Source organism: Chiloscyllium plagiosum, chromosome 29 (assembly GCF_004010195.1).
Source record: "Chiloscyllium plagiosum isolate BGI_BamShark_2017 chromosome 29, ASM401019v2, whole genome shotgun sequence".
NCBI lineage: Eukaryota > Metazoa > Chordata > Chondrichthyes > Orectolobiformes > Hemiscylliidae > Chiloscyllium > Chiloscyllium plagiosum.
The window spans coordinates 24,223,662-24,245,777 of NC_057738.1; the positions used below are offsets into that span (position 1 = coordinate 24,223,662).

Below are 22,116 nucleotides of genomic sequence, written 5' to 3' on the forward strand. Positions count from 1 at the left end.
GCCCTCCTTGTATGTAGAAGGTAGTTCCTGTTTCATCTGGCTGCTAGGATTATCCACAAAACTGCTGAAAGATGCCAAAAATGCAGTGTAGTTGTGCAATTGAGTGTGTCACTCAGTTAGGCCGCAACTGATCTGTACCTCAATTCCAATTTACTTGTCCCTTTTCTTCGAAACTCTTAATGCTTTTTGCATTAGAAAAAAATGAGCTTGACACAGCATCCATGTGCTTTTACTTTGGATAGATTTCCAGATTGTCACTAAAATTTGTTTGCAAAGTGCTTTCTGGCATCTCTCCTGAAAGACTTAGTTCCGTCTTTAAAGATTCTCCCTCTTTTAGATGTTCCCCCCAGAGGGAATAGTTTCTCTCCCACCTGGTATTCCTTTTTGTTTTTATTATTTCATTCACTCCTAAACCTGTTCAACTCAAAGGAGAAGCGTGGGTCATGTGCCTGCTCCTTTGAATTGGATGTGTCACTAAAGTGTTTAGGTTCCAGAGCTAAGTCTAGCACAAAGGGCTGTGTTGTTTACTTTTGGGTGCTTTACCCCTTTTTTTCTTAATTCCCAGCTTGACAATGATATTTCAGCCTTCACATACGAACGAACTTTAGTGATGGAGCAAAGATCACAGATGTTGAAACAGATGCAGCTCTCCAAAAATGAGCGGGAACGCGAGGTAAGCATGTTTTGGTTTCAAATCTCTTTCACAATTGCCAAAGAATTGTACAGCGTTTTACCGGCAAGAGATTGTTGGATTCTCAAATTTATTCATGTAATGTTGAATAGAATTTGTAGTACTGCTCATCACCTATTAATTTGAAAGGTTTTGTATCATTTTTCCTTGCGTTTGCTGTGGTGTTACATTATTATCTGTTTGACAGCATCAGTGCAGGATATTGAGGTAAATGTGCTACAGTAAAAGATGAGGTTTCGGAAACAATTCCACAGAAGCTAGTATCCCATCACCAAGTCACCCTTTATTTAAACGTGGACAGTCCTTGACACTCAGAGTGAACAGGATGTCTGACATTCCTGCTCTTATGTCAGCCAGGGCTCCCTGATTGGGGCTGTTAAACTGATCCAATCAGGGAACTCTTATTCTGTGATGTCCACCTGGCTGACTTCATCACAATTACAACAGTTTGAAAGCAATTCCACCAGGATATTGCTACAACAAATCTTTAGCCATGCTGATTGGTCCCAAAGAGTTACTGCATGTAATTATTGAGTAAATGTTTGTTGGGAGTAAATCAGGCAATTGAGTCATACTATTATTTGAGGTCATGAGGCAGGAATTTGACGAATGTTTTTGGTGAGATTTCTGTAGCTGCTTTGAAACATGGCTTCATGATTCTATACCCAGCGATCTGCTGATTGTGTGTCTGCACCCTTTACTGGCTAATGGCCAGCTTTTAATCTCGGTTTAATAACTGTGCATTGCTGGTGCTCTGGGGTTGAATACGTGGTGTGGATCAAATGAAACCTTGAGTGTGAGTTCTCCAAGTTCAGGTTATCTTTTCATGATTAGCTAAGAATTAATGCCATGGTAGAGGTAGTTGAAATTATAAGAATAGCTCAGTTTTTACAGAACAGAAACAAACGCCTGACAGTTGCACAGTTAGTTATTCACTCCCAACTGACTAATGTGGGTTTCACCAGTTTCCTCATTTCCCCTCCCCCCACCTTATACCAGTTCCAACCTTCCAGCTCAGCACCGCATCTTGAACTGTCCTACCTGTCCATCTTCTTTCCCACCTATCCTCTCCACCCTCCACTCAAACCTATCTGATCTCCAGCATGTGCAGTTCTCACTTTCTCTTAATGGCTTTAATTGCCTACTCATGTTCTACAGTCCACTGTTGCATCCAATATTCCCGCTTTGCTGCTTTTTCACAATGCCAAGTGAATTGAATTGAGGTCATGCAACAAATTTCATGATGTCTGCAGAGATCTGTGCGTCAAATGACATAATGGTAACATATCCCATATGAGGTCTCAGTCTAATGTTTTACAGTGCAGTCCCAAGGTAAGGGATAGAAATTTGCTGGCATTGGTTTCGAGGGTGAAGGAGAGTTTGTAAACTGGGTGACCAACACGGGCTTGAACTTAAACCTTCGGCCTCAATAAAAAAAACTGGATGAACTGCTGGCTGCTGTCCTATCTCCAGTGGTGAATTAGTTTTTCCTTACAAGTAAAACCACAACTTTCCCTCCTCTATTGGCAGCTCCCCAACTATTCATGAGATTCAACTAGTTTTGTGTAGGTGCCTTTAATGGGTATTGCTGGCCTCTTCAACATGTATGAGTACCCATTTTCAGCCTTTAGTTTAAGTCTGCTTAATATTGGAAAGCCTTTACTTGGTAAAAACTGGTGGACTTGATCATGTCTTGCCTTGCCCCAACCTCTGGTAGAGTCACTAGTCTGTGGCATCAGTCAAGTGCCCAAACAGTTGATCCGAATGAACTTGAGTGGGTCACCATTACGATAATTTAAAACCACCTTGCAGCATATTTTCCATTTTCAAAGTTTCCAAAACACTTCCCAGTCAATTAAATACTTTTACATTTATTCTCATTATAATGGGCTAATGCAGCAACTATTTTTGGTACAGTAAGTGACAAGATAAATCTTCTCAGTATGTTGACTGTAAGAGAAATATTGGACAGGAGACTAGGGAGACAGTTTCCTCTTAAAATAGTGCCATTGAATCCTTTTAACGTCCACCTAAGAGGGTGGCCAGAGCCTTAGTTTAATCTTTCATGCGAAAGATGACCCCTCTCTCAGAACCTGTGCTGTAATCTCTGAGGGGAAGCCTTTTTAACCTTCCGGCTCTGGGGTGAGAGTGCTACAAATTGATACCAGGCTGGCAGAACACTACGGATCACCATGTTTACACTATAAGCATAAAAGTTACTTTACATCAACATTCATGTATCGAACCAGAGAACCCAGGCTATCAGGCAAGGATTCAGATTTCTCTTTCATTGTGGGTCTCAGTGGTATTGCACATAGCTCTGTCCCGTGAATATTGACTCCTCTTCCAAATTGCTAGTTACTCAGCTACGGTGATAAACTACACATTATCTATTGTTACCAAAACAAAATCCACACACAACCCCACCTCCTTCCCAAAGACTGTGTTCTTAGTCAGAAGGGCTCAATATAAATGTTTTTATTGCCTCTGTACTTTGTAATTATTCCATAACATAATATGCAGCTGCTAATCATTAAAACTTTTTTTTCATATTGAAGGAGATCAATCTAATCACTTTTATAAAATGTGACCTGGAGCCAAAGCACACAAGCAATTAATAGTTTGTTTCCAGAGCCAAGTCACAACAAAATTCCAGTGACTCTGTTCAGTTAGGAATAAATTTGTGGCCAACTTAGAGAAGAACTACCCTTTTGCAACACTTATCTACGATTGGGGAGATAATTCCATTTCAGGATGGACAACAAGCAGGGTAGTCAATCAGAAGACTTGACCGATGAGCTGGTCATCTGACCAACTGCTGATTGAAGAAGTATATGCGTTATGGTGCCTGGGTTGGCAAGGGAGCAAATCCCTTCAGTGGTTAAAGAAGATGACTAGATACAAATGTACCACAGGGCTATTTCTAAATTAAAGTTTAAGACATTTCATTGTTAAGCTCCTTCAAGGGCCATTGAACACTCTCTTACCTTGAAGTTGGGAGATTGTGATTTTTTTAAAATCTTTTTTAAAATCTGTTTCTAGATTAGATCAATTAGAAATATACACGAATAATTAAAAATGAAAGTAAAAATGATCAGTCTGTGTCAGAAAGGTGCAGAAATGAGCACAGATTGTTTTTGAATAATTTGTCATAGCTGATGATGCACAGTAGAGAGGGGTTGCAGAAATGTCCTCCTGATTTGTTTTTTTCTAGAACAACTTGCATTAGTTGCAAACTGAGATTTTTTTTAGATTAGATTACTTACAAGTCCACACCGACCCGCCGAAGCGCAACCCACCCATACCCCTACATTTACCCCTTTCTACCTAACAATACGGGCAATTTAGCATGGCCAATTCACCTAACCTGCACATCTTTTGGACTGTGGGAGGAAACCGGAGCACCCGGAGGAAACCCACGCAGACACGGGGAGAATGTGCAAACTCCACACAGTCAATCGCCTGAGTCGGGAATTGAACCCGGGTCTCTGGCGCTGTGAGGCAGCAGTGCTAGCCACTGTGCCACCGTGCTGCCCAGATGTGCATTTACATAACTTAAAATGTAAGTAGGTAGAAATATAAGCATGTTAAATCTACATTGATTTTGATATTGAAGTGGTATCTGTTCCTGAAACCTGTCCAGAGTAAGCAGTGGCAAAAGTCTTTAAGTTACATTGCCATTTGGTCACAGAGACTTAACAAACAGTTAGAGCCAAAACAGATAGGCGCTTAAGACCAAAGCAGAACCCTTAAAGTGAGTGGGTGTACCTCCTTTAACATGTACAGATACAAATCATAATTGTCTTTTATGTCCCAAAAGAAGTAATGGAATAATCATAATAACCAGACAACTAAAGACCATAAGACAGGAGTGGAAATTAGGCCATTCAGCCTGAGTCTGCCCCGCCATTCAATCATGGCAAAGCTTGTGGGCCACTGCCTTCATTACAGAGTTGGCTTTGTCTGCCAGTATGACACAAACTAGGTGATTGCCTTACAGCCTCAACTGCTGGACTCTCAGTCCTGCTAGTATGTGATCCCTAATATCGCTCCTCCACGTCACTAACTTCCCCAACAACATGCAATCTCATCATTTTACACTCCTTGTAACTTGTGTGTTTTATTGAATCACAATCTAACAAAAGTGCAAATCATTTTCTAGCTGCCAGGCACACGCTTACAAATTGTATAGTTATAACTGATTTATGTATAAAATGTAAGCATTATATTGTGGGAAACCAATTGAAATTTCACATGACAAGCCTCCACCACTCTTCAGTGACCAAGAAGGTAAATCACTGACAATGATCAGAAAGAAATACAGGAATATTCGTTATTTTACCAACAAATGCACAGATTCACGTGTGTGTCATGTGCCTGAGAGTAATGAAATTCCATTTCCAGGACTTTGTCCTTTTTTATGTTGCTAATGAAAAATGCAATTTACTAAATCCAGACTTAACACACTATACCCATCACTGTCCCAAACACTGTCTTTCTGATGAGACTGTAAACTGGCTAGGTCTCTGTTTAAGGAAGATGGGAAAGACCCTATGATACTAAGTGAAGAAGAGTAGGGGATTATCCTGACCAATGTTTATCCCGTAAACAACATCACTGGGAATCAGATTATCTGGACCCTATCACTGCTGTTTGTGTGCTATTTAGCTGCTGCATTTCTTGTTTTACAACAGTGACTTCACTTTAAAAATAACTTAATTGATTGCAAAGATAGCTGTGAAGAATGCAATTTACGTGCATGTTTTAGGTCTATTATAGTACTTTATTTTGGGACCACATTAAATTGTCCCATTTTAAAAAGGGGTAAATTTCTCTCTTCTGGGTGGTAATCTGACACAACAGCTCATCTGCACTTTGTCAAACCTCAGCAATGGTCATCTACAGAGGTTTCAAAAATCTGATCTATCAGATTCATGTGCATAAGGTAAAATTACACTGAGGAGTCTTCTTTGGAAATGGTGATTGGTTGTAAGTATCTGAATTGGCCATTCATTCCCAGCTCCATCCCATTCCCCTGCCAGTCCTGACTGACTTATCACTTTTACTTCTGGATCTTTGTTTTAAACCTGGATCTGCTGAGGCAGGGTCTCCCAGCTCCTGCCCAGGTATAGTAACTGCAGATGTGAGTTGTCTTTAGTTCTCTGCAGATTCCAGGTGAGTGTGCAACCGCAGTAGCATGAGCACTCAACCTGAGCATATTGGAATCTATTCACAAAACACATGCTCAAAAGATCATACACGATCTGTTTAAGGAATGGTACTGTTTGTGAGCATGAATTAAATTATAATGAGGCTATGTTGTGTACAAGGTGTGTGGTTTAATATCCTTTCAACAAGCCTAGTTATGTATGGTATTTGATTATGTTTAAATGCACAGGAGCATCGGAAAGACTTTGACACCACGTTATTTTGAGTGTATTAGCAATGGATTGATGCAAGGGACCAACACACCTTTTATTGACAATAGCACTAAGACGTCTAGTGTTCAAGTAAATTTCAATTAAATTTCCATGATGTGAACTCCTGTTAAAAGGTTTCTTTAAAACAATGGTCCATTCTATACCTTGTTGCTGCTCGTGGGGATATAAATGATTTATTGATAAAATTGCAGAGGTTCTGTGGATTGTAAGGCAGAACACCAGAAATACAGCCACAGACCCATCCGTCGCCATGTCTGTTTTGAAAAGCTATGCATTTGCCAGGACTCCATCATTTTAAGGTTTTCTTTTAATCTGGCACTTGGTGTTCACGTCCCATGCAAAGTAAGATGTGTGCCACTCTCTGGCCACTGAGCAATACATGAGGAGACCCAGTGTCATTGCTGTGCTCCCATTAAATGAGGGAACACTGCTTCAGTAGAACCCTCACCATGTTTCCATGAATGTTCTGTGGGACAAGGAATGTGCACTGTAACATTTAAAAGTAAACTGAATTTGCTTGTCACTCATTGCTATTAGTAAAGCTGACTAAATAGATTGTGGTTACTTGCATGTGCTACTCACCCACCCCTCACTTCCCAGATTCAGAGCATCACTGATGAGTCCCGGAGCACGACACTAAGGAGGAATTCTGCACGCGCAGCTTTGGAATTCCAGGACAGGAATCCTGATGATGTACCAAGTGAAGAGGTAGTCAATTTTCCCGTGACTACATTTCTCCAATCATCACAACATTGTGAAATTTAATTTACAATCACTTGCAATGTGTTAGCTTCTCCCTCTCCCTGTCTCACTCCCACCATCCACACCACCCACTTCCTGCTCTACACTCTACCCCTTCTCCCTCCCCCTCTCGATCGATCGTTCGTTCCGTTCTCTCTCGCTTGCTTTCTCTCCCGCTCGCTTTCTCTTTCTCTGGCGTTCTCTTTTTCTCTCTTTCACTTTCTTTTTCGCTCTCACTCTCTTCTTCTGTCTTTTGTGCTCTTTGTTATCCTCATGCTTTCTTTCTCTCTCGGGCGCTTTCTCTTGCACTCTGTCTATCGTGCTCTCACTCCTTTTTCTCTTTCTCTCACTCGCTCTCGTACTCGCGCTATCATGCTCCCTCCCATTTTCTTTTTCGCTCGCTCTCTTTCTCTCACTTTTTTTCTCTCTCGCTCTTTTTTCCTCTCTCAAGCTCTTCCATTTTCTCTTTTCCTCTCTCGCTCGTACTCCCCTTCTCTCACGCTCTTTTTTTTTTCCTCTCTCGCGCGCTCTTTTGCTCTCTCGTTTTCTCGCTCTCGCTCTCGCTCTTGCACACACACAGGCTCTGTCTTTTTCTCTCTGTCTCTGCTCCCCCCTCCTAATCAGAAGAGTGGAAAATCCCTATCATTGATGTGATATTGGTTTGATGCTGAGCTGAGGCAAAGTCCCTGTTCTGCATGCAATGCATTTTTTTTTAAATAAAGGGTAGACAACAGACAATAGACTATTGTCTAATGTCTATTGTCTATTGCAGTGCATTTTTTAAAAATAAAGGGTAGAGTGTGAGAAGTTACTGCTGCTCAATCCCATACAGACTGTCCACTGTACACTGCAGCAGTATTACTTGGGACATCACTAGCGATGGATTGTCACGTTGTCCTATCTCATTGACTCCAAAATCTCAGTTCATTCAATGATGTGAAATGGAGTAGAATGTGCCGCACCCTCCATCCTCTCAGCATCAAAACTTGAAGTTCATTTGAGTTCTTCCTTTTTGTCCTCTTCCGCGGGATATCCATGTTGGATAACTCCCGATTTGTTTTCCCTCGTCCTTTACTCTCTCCTATAATGTGGAAAGTCTCGAAAGACCCAGACCAGTCCTTCCTTCAGTATGTGCTTCAGGTGACTCTGCCCTCTCCTTTAACTCTGATCCTGGCTGCTGTTAACCCTCACTTTAACAAAACACATTGTTGCAAGGCACTAACTGATCAATTGCAAAACAATATACAGAGGAAGCTTGATTATCCAGCATTCAATTATCTGAATTTCGGATTATCCGGAAGATAGCAAGGTCCCGATGCTTGGCTGAACAATGTTATCAGGCATTCGATTATCCGGAATTTGATTAACCAGTCGAAATACTGTCCGCACGTGTCTTTCGGATGATTAAGGTTCCTCTGTATAACTTTGTGCTTAAATCTAATGCAAGGCAGTTTTGAAGTGTGATTTTGCTATAGTAACAATCCTGCCTCATGGCTTTTATCAGTATTAAGGACAGTAATTAAGGAATAACTAGATAACACATTTGTGTAGAGAAAACGGGACCACAGCAGGTCAGGCAACGTCCTTGGATGTAGATACCAACATCTACATGAATTTGCTCCTTGGATATTTGTGTAATCCACTGCATTTGAGATAGTCATAAGGAAAAATGACAATGTATTTTCTCTTTGAAGAAACTTCTTCTAATCATAAATGAAGATGTTTGAGCCGTTGACTCTCTTTTGAATAAATGTTGTAAATTTATCCTTTTTATACCACCTCAATAATTGGATCAACATTGGATAACTGTAACACCATTGTGTCATGATGAGAGTACTGGACCAGTCTCCAAGTAACTGAACGCCCTACCCCATCTCATCAGGTGGGAGTGTCGTGGTTAAGATCCTGGTGCCTTCCCAACTCCACCCCAAGGCCAGTGGGCCTCCTGCTCCAGTTACCAGTGCCCTGCCTCCTCCTCTGATCAAAGCCCCAGGTAATGGGCAGCACTCAATGCCTCCCCCTGGTGGCATTGCTTCTCCATAAAGCGACTGACCTCCAATTCTGTCTAGCTAGGCTCGGCAGAAAGGATTTCCAAGCCTGGAGCCTTGGATCCTAAGGGAGGTCCACTGCTATTCGGTTTAGTTCTCAGCTGGCACTTAACGCAACAAACTGTCCCTAACGCAGGCAACGTGAGCTGTCAGTGGCTTTCCATTAAATGTCAAGATCTAATATTCCAAGAAAGAAATTGACCTCAATTACTCTTGAGTAGCAATAATTAGGAAAACGCCCCTGAAAGCTACCGGTATGTTCTGTCAAGGCAACTAACATGATTTAAGGCCAGACTTGCGCCACCCAACCGGTCTTGCCCAGGTATAATGGGTTGAACAGTGACCTGTGCTGTGTAAATTTATGATCTGTGACTCCTGACTTTGAGTCCTGAGGGTAACTAACCTTACCTGGGATCAAATGTAACAAAAGCCAGGTATTGCTTCTTTTGCTGAGTTACTTGCTGCTGTGGGTTCTGCTTTTTACTGGTTGCATTCCATGTGCTGAGGACTTTACCTGACCAGCTGATGATGGGATTTCAAATCCCATCAGGTTTCGCCTGGTTTCTTTCCTCCTGCACCCCTGACCTTTTTGCATGGAGCTTCGCCTTTTTCAAGTCACGTATCAGGTGCTGGTCAGAAGCTGCACACAGCTAAAGATGCTTCCCTTGGTTTGTTCTTCCCCCTCACTTTTTAAATGGTGACTCTCCTCCTTCAGGAGCAGCAATCCTATTTCTTGGGTTTGCCTCATAAATACTCCCAACTTGCCTTACTTATACAATACTTTCCATTCTCCTCTCCCTCACTGAACAGCTGCACAGTGCACAGCCATGTAAATCCAAGCAGCTACTTGGGTGAATTGTAGAATCCCTACAGTGTGGAAGCAGGCCACTTGGCTCATCGATTCCATACCACCCCTCCAAAGGGCTCCCTGAAACGCTGTATTTCCCATGGCCAATCCACCTAGTCCAAATGTCTTTGGACTCCGAGGAAACCAGAGCACCCAGAGGAAACCCACGCAGAACTGGAGGGACGTGCAAACTCCACACAGTTGCCCAAAGCTGGAATTGAACCCAGGTCCCTGGCGCTGAGGCAGCACTGCTAACCACTGAGCCACAGTGGTACCCTGTGATTGTAGCTCGCATGATGCAAATGCTTTTTCGCCACAACGTCTTGCACGCATTATGGCCCCCATCCTCTTCCTCACTTCATCCAAAAACGTCAGACGTGGCAAACCAAGCTTCCATGTCCTCCTGCCTGCTCTCCGATTGACTCTGACAATACCTCAGTCCTTCAACACTTTAGGTAAAAACGAGGACTGCAGATGCTGGAAACCAGAGTCTGGATTAGAGTGATGCTGGAAATGCACAGCAGGTCAGGCAGCATCCAAGGAGCAGGAAAATCGACGTTTCGGGCAAACACAGCAATTACTTTCCTGAGAGGCCTCCTCCATTTACCCGAAACGTTGATTTTCCTGCTCCTTGGATGCTGCCTGACCTGCTGTGCTTTTCCAGCACCACTCTAATCCCTTCAACACTTTAGTCTGGTGCTCCTGATATTGTGTGACGTGCCTGGTTGCTTTGTGCTCAGGGACCCACACATATTCCGGGTGTCCAAACAGGAATCATCCAGCTAGCTTTCTTGGCACTCAGTCATTTTTGCATTTGCTTGGAGCTACCAATCTTCATATGACATCAGCGTACACTCACTGACTTCAGCATTGCCTTATGGCCCACCAGCCTCTATGTGGCTTACGTTGCTTTGTTAATGCTAAGCTGCAGGGTCCCAGTCCCTTTGTACTAACAAGCAATGCAGGCTATTGAGAGAGAGAGAGGCAGATACTTCATGATGGTAGGGAACATGGCTGTGTCACTGTTGAGCTCTGTGCTACATGAACATCACATTGGCATGTGCCAGCAGATTGGAGTGAGCACACTGGGTGTGCTTCAAGTGAACGGCCATCTGTGAGAGTCCAGGAGAGCTGGGCTAATGGGTCTGCAGTCAGTTATTGGGTCATGCTGCAGTTGTCTTCAGTCTGCACATTGTAGGTGAGTCATTTATTGTCCAAGAACGTACATTTAGAAATTATAGTTGCTTGTTGGCATTAATTGTCTCCCTGTTATATTAGCTAATCAAATGTGATGGCTCTTTAAGGTGGAATTTTAAGTTCCCATTCCAGCGTCATCCAAACATTGGAAAACTCTGCTTTGTAGCTGCCAGATTTGCTGTAAGTATGCAAAGGAGGCTCTTTTCTTTCGGACATAGGCGTAATATCATAGTGGCCTTCTGGCAGGATTCTCTTTCTAACATCGCATTGAAAATGTTGCTTGTGCAGTGTACAGTTGGACAAGGTCACATACCTCTGAGCTCCATGTGGAAACACAACAATTACTTTCCTGAGAAGCCTCCTCCATGCCGCACTCTTCCATGACAAGGCTTTGCTATAATGAATGCGAGAGTTCCTTTGATAAAATGGCGTCATCTTTCTGACAGCCCCTACAAACTATCTGCTTATGGGTCTCATGGCGAACATCATGGCTGGAGCCACTATGTGGTGTTATTCCAAAGACGACATAGAAGGAGACTGTGGTTAATACTTCAATAACAACAGCAACTTGCAGCAGCTTCTGTATGGTCTCTGAGGAAAAAGCAGTAGGTGAAGATGACCTACACAGGTGGAGGAGAGAGGGGAGACCCTGCATCTATTGCCTTTGCTTCTTTAACTGTCTGAAAGGCCGTGCAAGCACAGATTTATAAATGACTCTGGCCATCCTCTCCAAGCGATGCCATCTGCTGGAAGAGGGCCTGGTTGGCTGTGCCATCCTAGTGGCTGCCAAGATCACAGCTGCCCACAATGTTTATGCCAGTGACTCTTTTCGATGTACAATATGGAGACCAGTGCAGCACCTCCCAGTCCTTGACCCACACATGCATCCAGGACGTTACAGGTGCCATTTTCATCAGAGCTCCATGCTTCCTGTCTTTCTCCCCCTGCTGAAGAGAGTAAAACTGCTTGGGTGCCACCTGGCTTTGTGTTTTAAAGATTGCACCACGTTGCTCTGGATGCACCCTCTCACCAACTGCAGGGGTCCTCAACTGCTGTGGCTTTCACTCCATCAATGTTCAGTTTTAGGTGACCATCAATGCCAAATTCTGGAGGCCTGCGCCAAATATTCCCCGTTGCCGTCATGACTCTTACTGGAGAACCTTCAGGTTCCTGCCTCCGTCCAAAGTCCTTGGACCGTATACGTTAGGGGCTGCTGGGAGGCTGGGGTTACCCCATTAAACATGGCTTAATGCACCTTTACAATGTCCTCAAGCTCACAAAGGTACAACATAGGACTCCGTCAGGTGAAGTTTTAATGTCTCTACTGCTCCAGAGCCTTGCAGGATTGCCTAGAAAGAGGGTGCAGTGTGATTATGCCAGGCTCTGCCCTTCACAACTGGAACCAATGGAGAAAGGATGTCCTGGATAACAGTTTTGAGGGAGAGGATCAGGATGTTAACTAGGAGGAATATTCAAGAACGTGCGACAGGCCAATGCCCAAGAGTCCAGAGTTAACACCGAATTGCAACCACTTCCATGATGAATCAGTTGGGTTTGAGTTTTGTTTCATTGTTTAAAATTCTGTTGGTAATGTGGCAAGCAGCCAAATCCTTGTCCATATTCTTCTTGCATAGGTCATGCGGACCTTATCATTTTGCGGTAATTGACCTTTTCTGTTGCTCAATAAATGTTTCCTTGACCATCGGATTGTGCGCTTAATTATCTTCAGTTGATCCCAATGTATGAGCACCTGTAAAGGTTCAAGCCCCACTTGCTCCAGAAGTAATAACACATCTGAACAGTTTGGTTAGAAAATATCCATAACATGTCCGACCACGTGTACACGGGGGTGGGGGCGGGCAGGGGATTAAAACAGTATTATGAGACAGTGCACTAATGTTGCATGGTATTAAGATTAAGCAGCTCTTGAGTGTCGTTTCTGAGCAATGAAGTCTCTCATGATAGTAGTGCAGTTCGACAAAGTCTTTCATGCTCAAGAATGGGTTCCCCATTGAGGTGTCTCCACCCAGACGTGAATAGTCAGAGGCATCTCTAGGATTTTCTCCATGTAGGGATTAAGGAATGTATGGTCCCCACCCCTCACCTCTGCTGTTGTTTGACGTCAGTCCAGTTATGGGCCAGCATTTCCTGCAATGAGGCGACCAGGAGGAATAACCATGATGGAAGTATATGGAAGGGCAGTGACATGTGAGCTGAGAGGCGGTGAGTTGGCTCCAATGGGTAAGAAGCACAGAGGGCAAACTAGGTTAGTCGTTTAGGAGTATGAGGTGGGTGAGAACATAAAGTGGATATGATACACGCGATAACGAATGTTCTAATTCGTGAGTCTTGGTGAAAGGCATGTAGAGTCAGGATCAGTGCCCTTGAGTGTGAGGAACTTACTTTTCAAGAGCACAGAAGGTCATTGACTTCTTTCCTGCACTCCCCACTTCATGTAGAGCATGGCATTAAACAGGTCTGGAAACTTGGCCTCTCATGGTAGTTGGCTGGCGAAAGGGCTATCCTCCACCCGGTTTCTCAACATCACAAGGACCCTGTCCCTGATGCCAGGAGTGACCTGTCCTTTCTTGTGGGCCATGTGTTCTGTGTTGACAGTCTAATGCTGTGGTACAAGAGATCTTCCTGATTTGCAGCTTCTGAAGTGGTGCGTAGCTAGACTTGAAAATGGTGCAGAGGGAAAGCCAGGAAGTTCTAGCAGTGGCGAGCATTTCTGCGTGATTTCCTAGGTGTCCAAGAGCCTGGTGCATAATTAATGAGGTAAAGAGCGGAAGGTTCTGAGAGAAAAGTGGCTCTGAGCCATGGTGGAGTGAACACCCTGAATCTCGCTTGATACAAAACCCATTCAAATGAGAAGCTGCCATCCTGATTGCTGATTCATTCAAATTTGAATTTAAATTTGCTTTATTGTCACATACTCATGAGTACAATAAAAAGTTTACAAGTTGCCACTTGTAGCACCATCTTAGGTACAAAGGCACCGAGGTACAGATTTTGGAGTATAAATTCCTAGAAGAAAATTAGAAAAATAAAGAAATAAAAAGTCCCATGTTACAGACCTTCAAAAGTACAAAATCATAGTAGTAATTTAGAAAAATGAAAAAGCTTCAGAATAACAGGCCTTCCATGATAATATAATAAAGACAAAAAAGTTAAAAATTAGTTTCCGCAAACAACACTTTGAATTACAATTTGTGAAGAATTTGTAAAGGTGATGTATGTGGTAGATGTAGTGAGCTAGGCAAGAACAGGTATCATTAACTCATTTGCTGCCAAAAAATACGCCCGATATGGTTTTTTGTTTTCCGACTTTGCGTTTGGGTTAGTTGTTGAGTAATTGCAAAGAGATCGGATTTGTCACGATTAGTCAACAACTGTTATTGCTGCAGGGACTAAGATGGTGATAGCTGAATTAGATGGCAAGAGAGAATTGACAGATTATAAAAGATCATTTCCTAATTTAAATTTTTCTCCATCCATCTCTTCCCTTTTCTCTGATTATATAGCCAACAGTTTTACCGGGGATTATCATCCTGTAGTAATACATTTAAGTTTACAGAGAGATTTATGTTTATCATTTGTCACAGCTCAGCACGGACTGTACAATCACATTCCACACTGTGACACTGATACTGTCAAGAATGATTACTGTTGATGCTGATTATTTGTAGTGATCTACCCATCAATTATTGCAAGTTATGAATTTTCAAGAAACTGCAGCCAAAACCTTCATTTCACTGCTTTCACATTATGATTAGTGTTTGTCTGTTGTTAGATCACTCCTTCTGTAAGTCAGTTATCTTCCAAAGAAATCAAATAAAATTGCAGTTTCTAAGTTCTGTTGCTATACCTTTCTCTATTCAAAACTTTTCAATGTGTGTTTGAACACTTTTTGTCCAATGTATATTAATTAACTACAATTGGAATACAAGCAAAATGATGGCAATGCTCAGCAGGTCAAGATGCTTTAGGACAAGCATTTTCCATCAGAATTAGAAAAGGTTAGAGATGCAATAAGGTTAAAGCAGGATCCAAGGCAAGGCAAGGCTGAGATACTAGAGAGACTGAGTGATGGAAAAGATGATATAAGTGATGCAAATAATAAAAAAAGCAAAAGTTTGGGTGTAAATTGAAAATGGCAAAGATGAGCAAACTCGAAAAGATAGATGGAAATTCTCTTGGAGAAGGAGAGCATAACTTGCTTTGCCGTATACCACCTGATTTCCATGCAAAGTATTAAATAAATAATTTATCACTGTATACCTCTGTACATTTGCTAAGTAAGGAGAACTAAGTCAGTTGAAATCTTAAATTTTCGAAGACAGTGTATTGGACCTCATGCAGCCAGTCTGTAATCTGAGTTGGTGTTGTCTAACCCTCTGGGTAGCAAAGAGTGGGCATTAGTAGAACTTTGGTGACGTTGGCCCACATGAGGGCCAGTGGGATGACCGTTTTTGACATGGTTCTATATGGTTTGGACTTATGCCAATTCAGTGACTATTGCCTCCTCTTGGATTTGCATTATAGGCCCAGCTGATACATGACAGGAATGCAGCAGCCCACTCCTCTGGCACTGACCGACTCTCCGTTTCTCCTGAAGGAATACACATGACCTGGACCAAAGAGAAAATCACAGCAGAAAAGAACAAAAACAAAGAATCTTTATCTCCAGAAGGTGTGAGGGATATTTTTAACATGAAACCGTAAGTTATTTTCCATTTTATTTTTTCTGTTTGGCATCATTGCTCACCATTCTTTCCCATTGAGTGTGTTTTTAATGTGGAATCTGAAATGGGTACTAAGTTCACACCGGTTCTGAGAACTCTTCACGTTGGTTCTCAGAACTTTGTTCTAGAATTTCTTGTGTCAAGAAGGACCAAAACTCCAAACTCACTTGTTAACCCCATTGGTTGATGCATATTCAAAGTGACTGCATCATTCTGAGTGAATGGATAAAGACAGCGTCCGACTGAACAGAATAGACACCTCTGGGTCATATTTCTGTGAGCATAATCGGAGTCTGGCTGCTAAAATAGAATCATAGAATCCCTCCAATGTGGGAGCAGACCATTCAGCCCATCGAGTCCACACTGACCCTCCGAAGAACATCCCACCCAAATGATGACAGTGAATCCATTGTCAATTGTCAGAAAAACCCATTTGGTTCACTGTCCCTGAGGGAAGGAAACTGCCATCCTTAACTAGTCTGGTCTACATGTGACTCCAGACCCACAGCAATGTGGTTGACTCTTATGTACCCACTGGGCAATTAGGGATGGGCCAGTGATGCCTTCATCCCATGAATGAATTAAAAATATCAAATGCACAAAAAAAGTCAATTCGTGCAAAAGCTTAGACCCTTTTAAAGATGTGGGTGGTCTGAAGGTGGTATTGTTTTGTAAGTGAATCACTTATAGACAACAGAAGAAGAGATGTTTAATACTGGATGTGTCTGGAGATGGGTGGACTTCCTTGCTCTGACTGATCCAGATACGCTCCCGACTTCCTAGAGTGTTCAGTCCAGCCAGTAGGCCTTGAGGACTGTACAAGAAACATTCTGGTTTCCCTGCTACCACACGTGCTCTCTTCTCCACTCCTCCCTTTTATGTGAGACTCTCTAAACGGAGATGTTTGCATAGCCAGACCCCCCCTGCTGGATTGCCTGCTTGTTGCCTGTTTGCAGTGAACTATTGGTATCTAACCAGTGGGAAAGGCTACTATGACAAACACCACTGTTACTGACTCAGCAACTCAGCTGCATAGTTTCCTGACCCAAGTTAAATTTTCCAGTTTTGGAAAACAACTGGTTACTTGGTAGCTTGTCGTAACATTGTCAAACCAGGATGTATGTGAATCACAAGAAACCAAACATTAGCTCCACCAGAAAACAATTAGGAAGAGACTGAGGTAGTGTGAAATTAGTAAATTGCATTATAACGGCCCGTGTTCTTTAATGTAATACTTTAGAAATGTAATTATTCTTTCCTGTGACCTTGACTCTCTGGAATTAGGAACAACCAGCCTTTATGTTTAAACGTGCAATAACTGCTATTTTTCTTTCCCTCTGTTTCAGAGAATGGGGAAATCTGTAAGTCACGTTTTGCTTTTAATTTAATCTGCAATCCTTTGTGTGTTTGTATTTGTAGATAGTCCTTAACAGCACATGAGGTTTTCTCCAAAAGCTTCAATAACTACAGAATGTGGAGGGCGATTGCTCTCTCTCTTCAAATTATCCTAAAGAGTAAGGACTGTGTTTATGCTAATTCAGTTTGGACATCTATATCAAAACTGTTTTCTCTGTTTATTTATCAATAATTTGCATATTCAAATTAGATTATTCGGTGTTTACTGCAGCTCCATACAGGGTCAGTATATTTCAATTTATCTTCAAGGTTTCCCAGATCTTTGATTCAGTTGTGAGGCACCTTGTCGAAGGCCTTTTGGAAATCTAGATACACCACATCTACTGGGTCCCCATTGTCCACTGTGCTCGTAATGTCTTCATAGAATTCCAAAAGATTAGTTAAGCATGACCTGCCCTTCATGAACCCGTGCTGCTTCTGCCAAATGGGACAGTTTCTACCTAGATGCATTGCTATTTCTTCATTGATAATAGATTCAAGCATCTTCTCCACTACATAAGTTAAGCACCGGTCGGTAATACCCCGTCATTTGTCTACCTCCCTTTTTAAACAGTGGCGTCACATTTGCTGTTTTCCAATCTGTTGGAACTGCCCCAGAGTCCAACGAATTTTGAAAAATTACCACAAGTGCACTTGCTATGTCTCCCGCCATCTCTTTTAGTACCCTGGGATGCATTCTATCAGGGCCAGGAGATTTGTCTACCTTTAGCTCCATTAGCTTGCCCAACACTAGCTCTTCTGTAATAATGATTGTTTCCAGGTCCTCACTTACCTTTGTCTCTTTATCAATTACTGGCGTGTTATTTATGTCCTCCACTGTGAAGACTGACAAATACCTGTTCACTGCTTCGGCCATTTAATCATATCCCATGACTAATACCCCTTCTCATTCTCTAAAGGAACATTGTTTACTTTAGACATTTTTTTGTTTTATATATTTATAGAAACTTCTGCTATCCGTCTTTATATTCTGTGCTAGTGTTTTCTCCTGTTCTATATTTTCTTTAAAGCTCTTTTTGTGGCTTTCTGTTGATCTTAAAAGCTTTCCTAATCTTGTTTCCTCCTGGCCTTGGCCACTTTGTATGCCATCTCTTTCAACTTAATAGCCTCCTTTATTTCCTTAAACCCTATTCTTACAGTCCGTCCTTTTCACTGGAATATACATTTGTTAAGCACTTCGGAAAATTGCTTTGAACATCCACCAACGAACACCAGCTAGCCACAAAAAGACACAACCCTCTCTCCCTCGTAGCCCTACACACGGATGAAAAAAAAACACCAATTCGACTGGGACAACACACAATGCTTATAATGGGACAGGCTAAGCAAAGACATGCCAGAGAATTCCTAGAGGCCTGGCACTCCAACCACAACACCATAAACAAACACACAGATCTAGATACCATCTATCAACCCCTCAGAAAACGAACAGGAAATGACATCACCACAAACCCCAGGAACCCCATCCAGGACAAACATATAAATAGAAAGCCAGAGACAACAGCTTCGCTTCACTTGGAGGTCACCACTGATGATGTTACCTAGCCAGATAATGAAACGTCTGGATATCAAACCTACAGCTCAGCGAGCAAACCTACACCCTAATCCTCAACCTGAGCTACAAACCTTGCATCCACCACTGCTCGTTAACTGTCTCATTATTAGGTCTTTGTTTCCAGTCTACTTTAGCCAAGTCCTCCCTCATCCTATTGTAGTCTCCCTTGTTTAAGCTCAGGACCCTGGAATTGGATTTTATTTTCTCACACTCCATCTGTATTCTAAATTCAACTATACTGTGATCACGCCTTCCAAGAGGATTTCTAATTATGAGATCTTTAATTATTCCTGCCTAACTATATAGGGCCCAGATCTAGATCCCTTGTCGGTTCCATGACATACTGTTTAAGAAAACTATCGCGGAAACACTCAAAGGACTCCTCCTTAAGACTACCCTGGCCAAGCTGGCTTGACCAATGTGTAGATTAAAATCCCCTCTGATAATAACCATACCATGTTTAATGTTCTTCAGCAGGTTGCTGGATGGGAAAGACTCTGTAGTTGCCTGGCAGGAACCAGCTGAAATGGTCTAGCAAGCCACTTAGTTTGGTACACTGCAGTATGTTTCTGGATAAAGCTACGGGATAAGTCCCCTTTGTAAAACGAGAATATCTTTTTTCTATTCACTGAGCAACAGCATGAAGAAGAAATGGATGTTTTGTTTTTATTGTTAAGACTCTGTTTCCATTTCCAAGTAGTACTTTTACCACTTAGTTCATAACCAAATGCTCCTTGCCAGAATTTTTAATACTTCAATTCCTGGTAGATCATGCACAAATGGGCTCAATCACAAAACAGGTTATAATATTTAATCTTTTAATATTGTAGCCTATTGGTTGAAACAACCATTGAAGCTTTTGGATTGTGTGGGCTGAAAGGACTATGGAATATTTTCTCATGCATGTGTTTTGTGTGTGGAACTTGTATGCATGACACAGATCTTAAAGATTTTCACATCAAAATAATACTGTTTTGATGTTGCATGGTGTATATAGTAGGCAATTTTTAACTGTGCTTGAATATACTGTGGTTTAGATATCTGAGATCTGGATATGTGTTGCATGGTTCATATCCCTTTGGCAAAGGTATCCTGCCACTCCTTACCCAGTCTGGCCATCCTTTACCACAGTAGCAAAGCTGTACAGAAAAGGCTGATCAGCTTCCTCCTTTTGTGATAAATTAAATTAAAGAAGCTTTTCTAAACACATTCCTTGTTCTGTGCATGAGTAATTAAACATAGTGACTTTTCCTCCTTAATGTAACGGTGAGGATGTAGATGATAACTTAATTGTACTGCTATTCCTGTCACCTGATCCTGTCATATGTTTATGAATAATCAAGTTTTCCTCTTTCAGGAATCAGTCCAACGTTAGGCGGATGCACACAGCAGTGAAACTCAACGAAGTCGTTGTTAACAGGTCCCAGGATGCCAGACTTGTGTTACTGAACATGCCAGGACCCCCCAAGAACAGACAAGGAGATGAAAATTGTATCCTTCTCATCTCAGCTGCTATCCTTGGTGCTTTACAAGGAAGCAGGAACATTGTGAGGAGAGTGAAGGGCTATTTGTAATGTACACTAGTATTCAGTGCTCAGGCTTTTCTATTGAACAAAGCTACTTCCTACATTGTGTAATGCTCTTCTCATGCCTGAGCTTTTTTTTAAACCTTCTCTCTCCTTGACTTTTCACTCACTTATTTTGAGCTCTATAGACCAAATGTACCTTTAAAAAGGTTCTTAACTGTCCAACATTTCATTAATCTTCTCACCTCTTCCCTTTATCCCCCTTCCAACCTCACCTCTACTGAATGCAAAGAATTAATCGACAACCTTGTTACTAACTTGAGTATATTTATTCTACTTCAGTTGATTCATAGCCCTATTTCCTTGGCCATAATCCAAACCTATTCTCCCCATCCTTACCCAGCATACCCTGATTCTATACTCCTGTCACTTTTTTTGTACATTAAATGTCCCAGGCTCCCATTCTGAACTTATAATCAAACTTCATTTTATTTGACTCTTGACCATTCCAGAAGGTGATGGTCTAATGGTATTATTGCTGGCCCGTTAATCCAGAGAGAAAGTGCGGTCTGCAGATGCTGGAGATCAGAATCGAAAGTGTGTTGCTGAAAAAGCACAGCAGGTGAGGCAGCATCCGAGGAGCAGGAGAATCACGTTTCGGGCTGGAGCCTGATGAAGTGTTCTGACCCGAAACGTAGATTCTCCTGCTCCTCGACTGTTAACCCAGAGACCCAAGGTAATGTTCGAGGGATCTGGGTTCGAGTCCTGCTATGGCAAATAGTGGAATTTGAATTCCATAAAAATCTGGAATTAAGAATCTAACAGTAAAGGTGAATTCATTGCAAATTTTGTTTGGAGGAAAAGAAAATCTGGTTCACTAATGTCCATTGAGGGAAGCAAATGGCCATCCTTACCTGGTCTGGCCTGCATTTGACTCCAGATCCACAGCAATGTGGTTGACTCTTAACTGCTTAATGTCTTTATTGCCCATCTCTAATTGCTATAATTGAGTAATTAGAGATGGGCAATAAGGATTGGTCTAGCCAGTGACACTTACTTATCCCATGAATGAGGAAAATCACCCCCCCCCACACACACACACACACACACCTGCACCTTCCCAGCTACCCACCCCATTTCTATTTATCTCTGTCCCCTTCCCTCCCAACATTCCTGATGTAGCATTTACGCCTGAAATGTCGATTCTCCTGCCCCTCAGATGCCATCTGACCTGCTGTGCTTTTCCAGTGCCACTTTTTTCTCAGATTTAATCTCTGTTCCAAAACTGTTATTGCTTCACTCTCAAGATAGCTATAATGTTTAGAGCTTAATAGCAAGTTAAATTCTAGTCAAAAGTCTATTATTTTGTTGTGCCACCTTTGAAGACTCATTGGATATAACCCATTCATGGGCATGGCCTACTTTGAGTTGACAAGCAATAAGGGGGTAGTCTGCTTTATAAATGAGAAATCGACCTTGTTCATTTCCTCTGACATAGAGCATGCACTTTGATTCGGCAGCTCAAACCCACTTGACTGTTTACTTGCTTTTCTTGTCTGTTTTAAAGGAGCTAAGTTTCTGGTGATGAGGAAAGGGGTGTGCAGATAGATCTAAGTGTGAAATAATAATTCCTTTTATTTATTCATTCAAGGGATGAAGGCCAGCATACATTCCCCATGCTTAGTTGCCCAGAGGACAGTTGAAGGTCAACCACACACTGAGTCTGCGATCACATGTAGACAAGATCACATAATGATGGCAATTTCCTTCCCTAATGGACATGAGTGTTATAAAGACAATTCTCCTCGTGACTTCTCCAAAATAAGCTTTTTTTTGTAAATCAGTCTTTTATCCAACACCTCTCAGGAGATAGTGCTAATGCCCAAAAAGGTCTTATGAGAACATTAAT

General features: G+C 42.1%; 1 protein-coding gene across 5 annotated transcripts in view; it reads left to right on the forward strand.

Annotated features, from left to right (window-relative positions):
• Window positions 1–22,116, forward strand: part of slc12a7b (solute carrier family 12 member 7b) — a 246,993-nt gene that overhangs the window by 220,283 nt on the left and 4,594 nt on the right. For 4 of the 5 annotated variants that reach the window (XM_043719307.1, XM_043719308.1, XM_043719310.1 and 1 more), the window contains 5 exons: window positions 566–673; window positions 6,733–6,840; window positions 15,511–15,686; window positions 17,057–17,071; window positions 20,039–20,172. In XM_043719307.1, the coding sequence (XP_043575242.1) occupies window positions 566–673; window positions 6,733–6,840; window positions 15,511–15,686; window positions 17,057–17,071; window positions 20,039–20,172 (541 nt within the window). The remainder of the gene's footprint in view (window positions 1–565; window positions 674–6,732; window positions 6,841–15,510; window positions 15,687–17,056; window positions 17,072–20,038; window positions 20,173–22,116) is intronic. The other variant, XM_043719309.1, reaches the window with a different exon arrangement.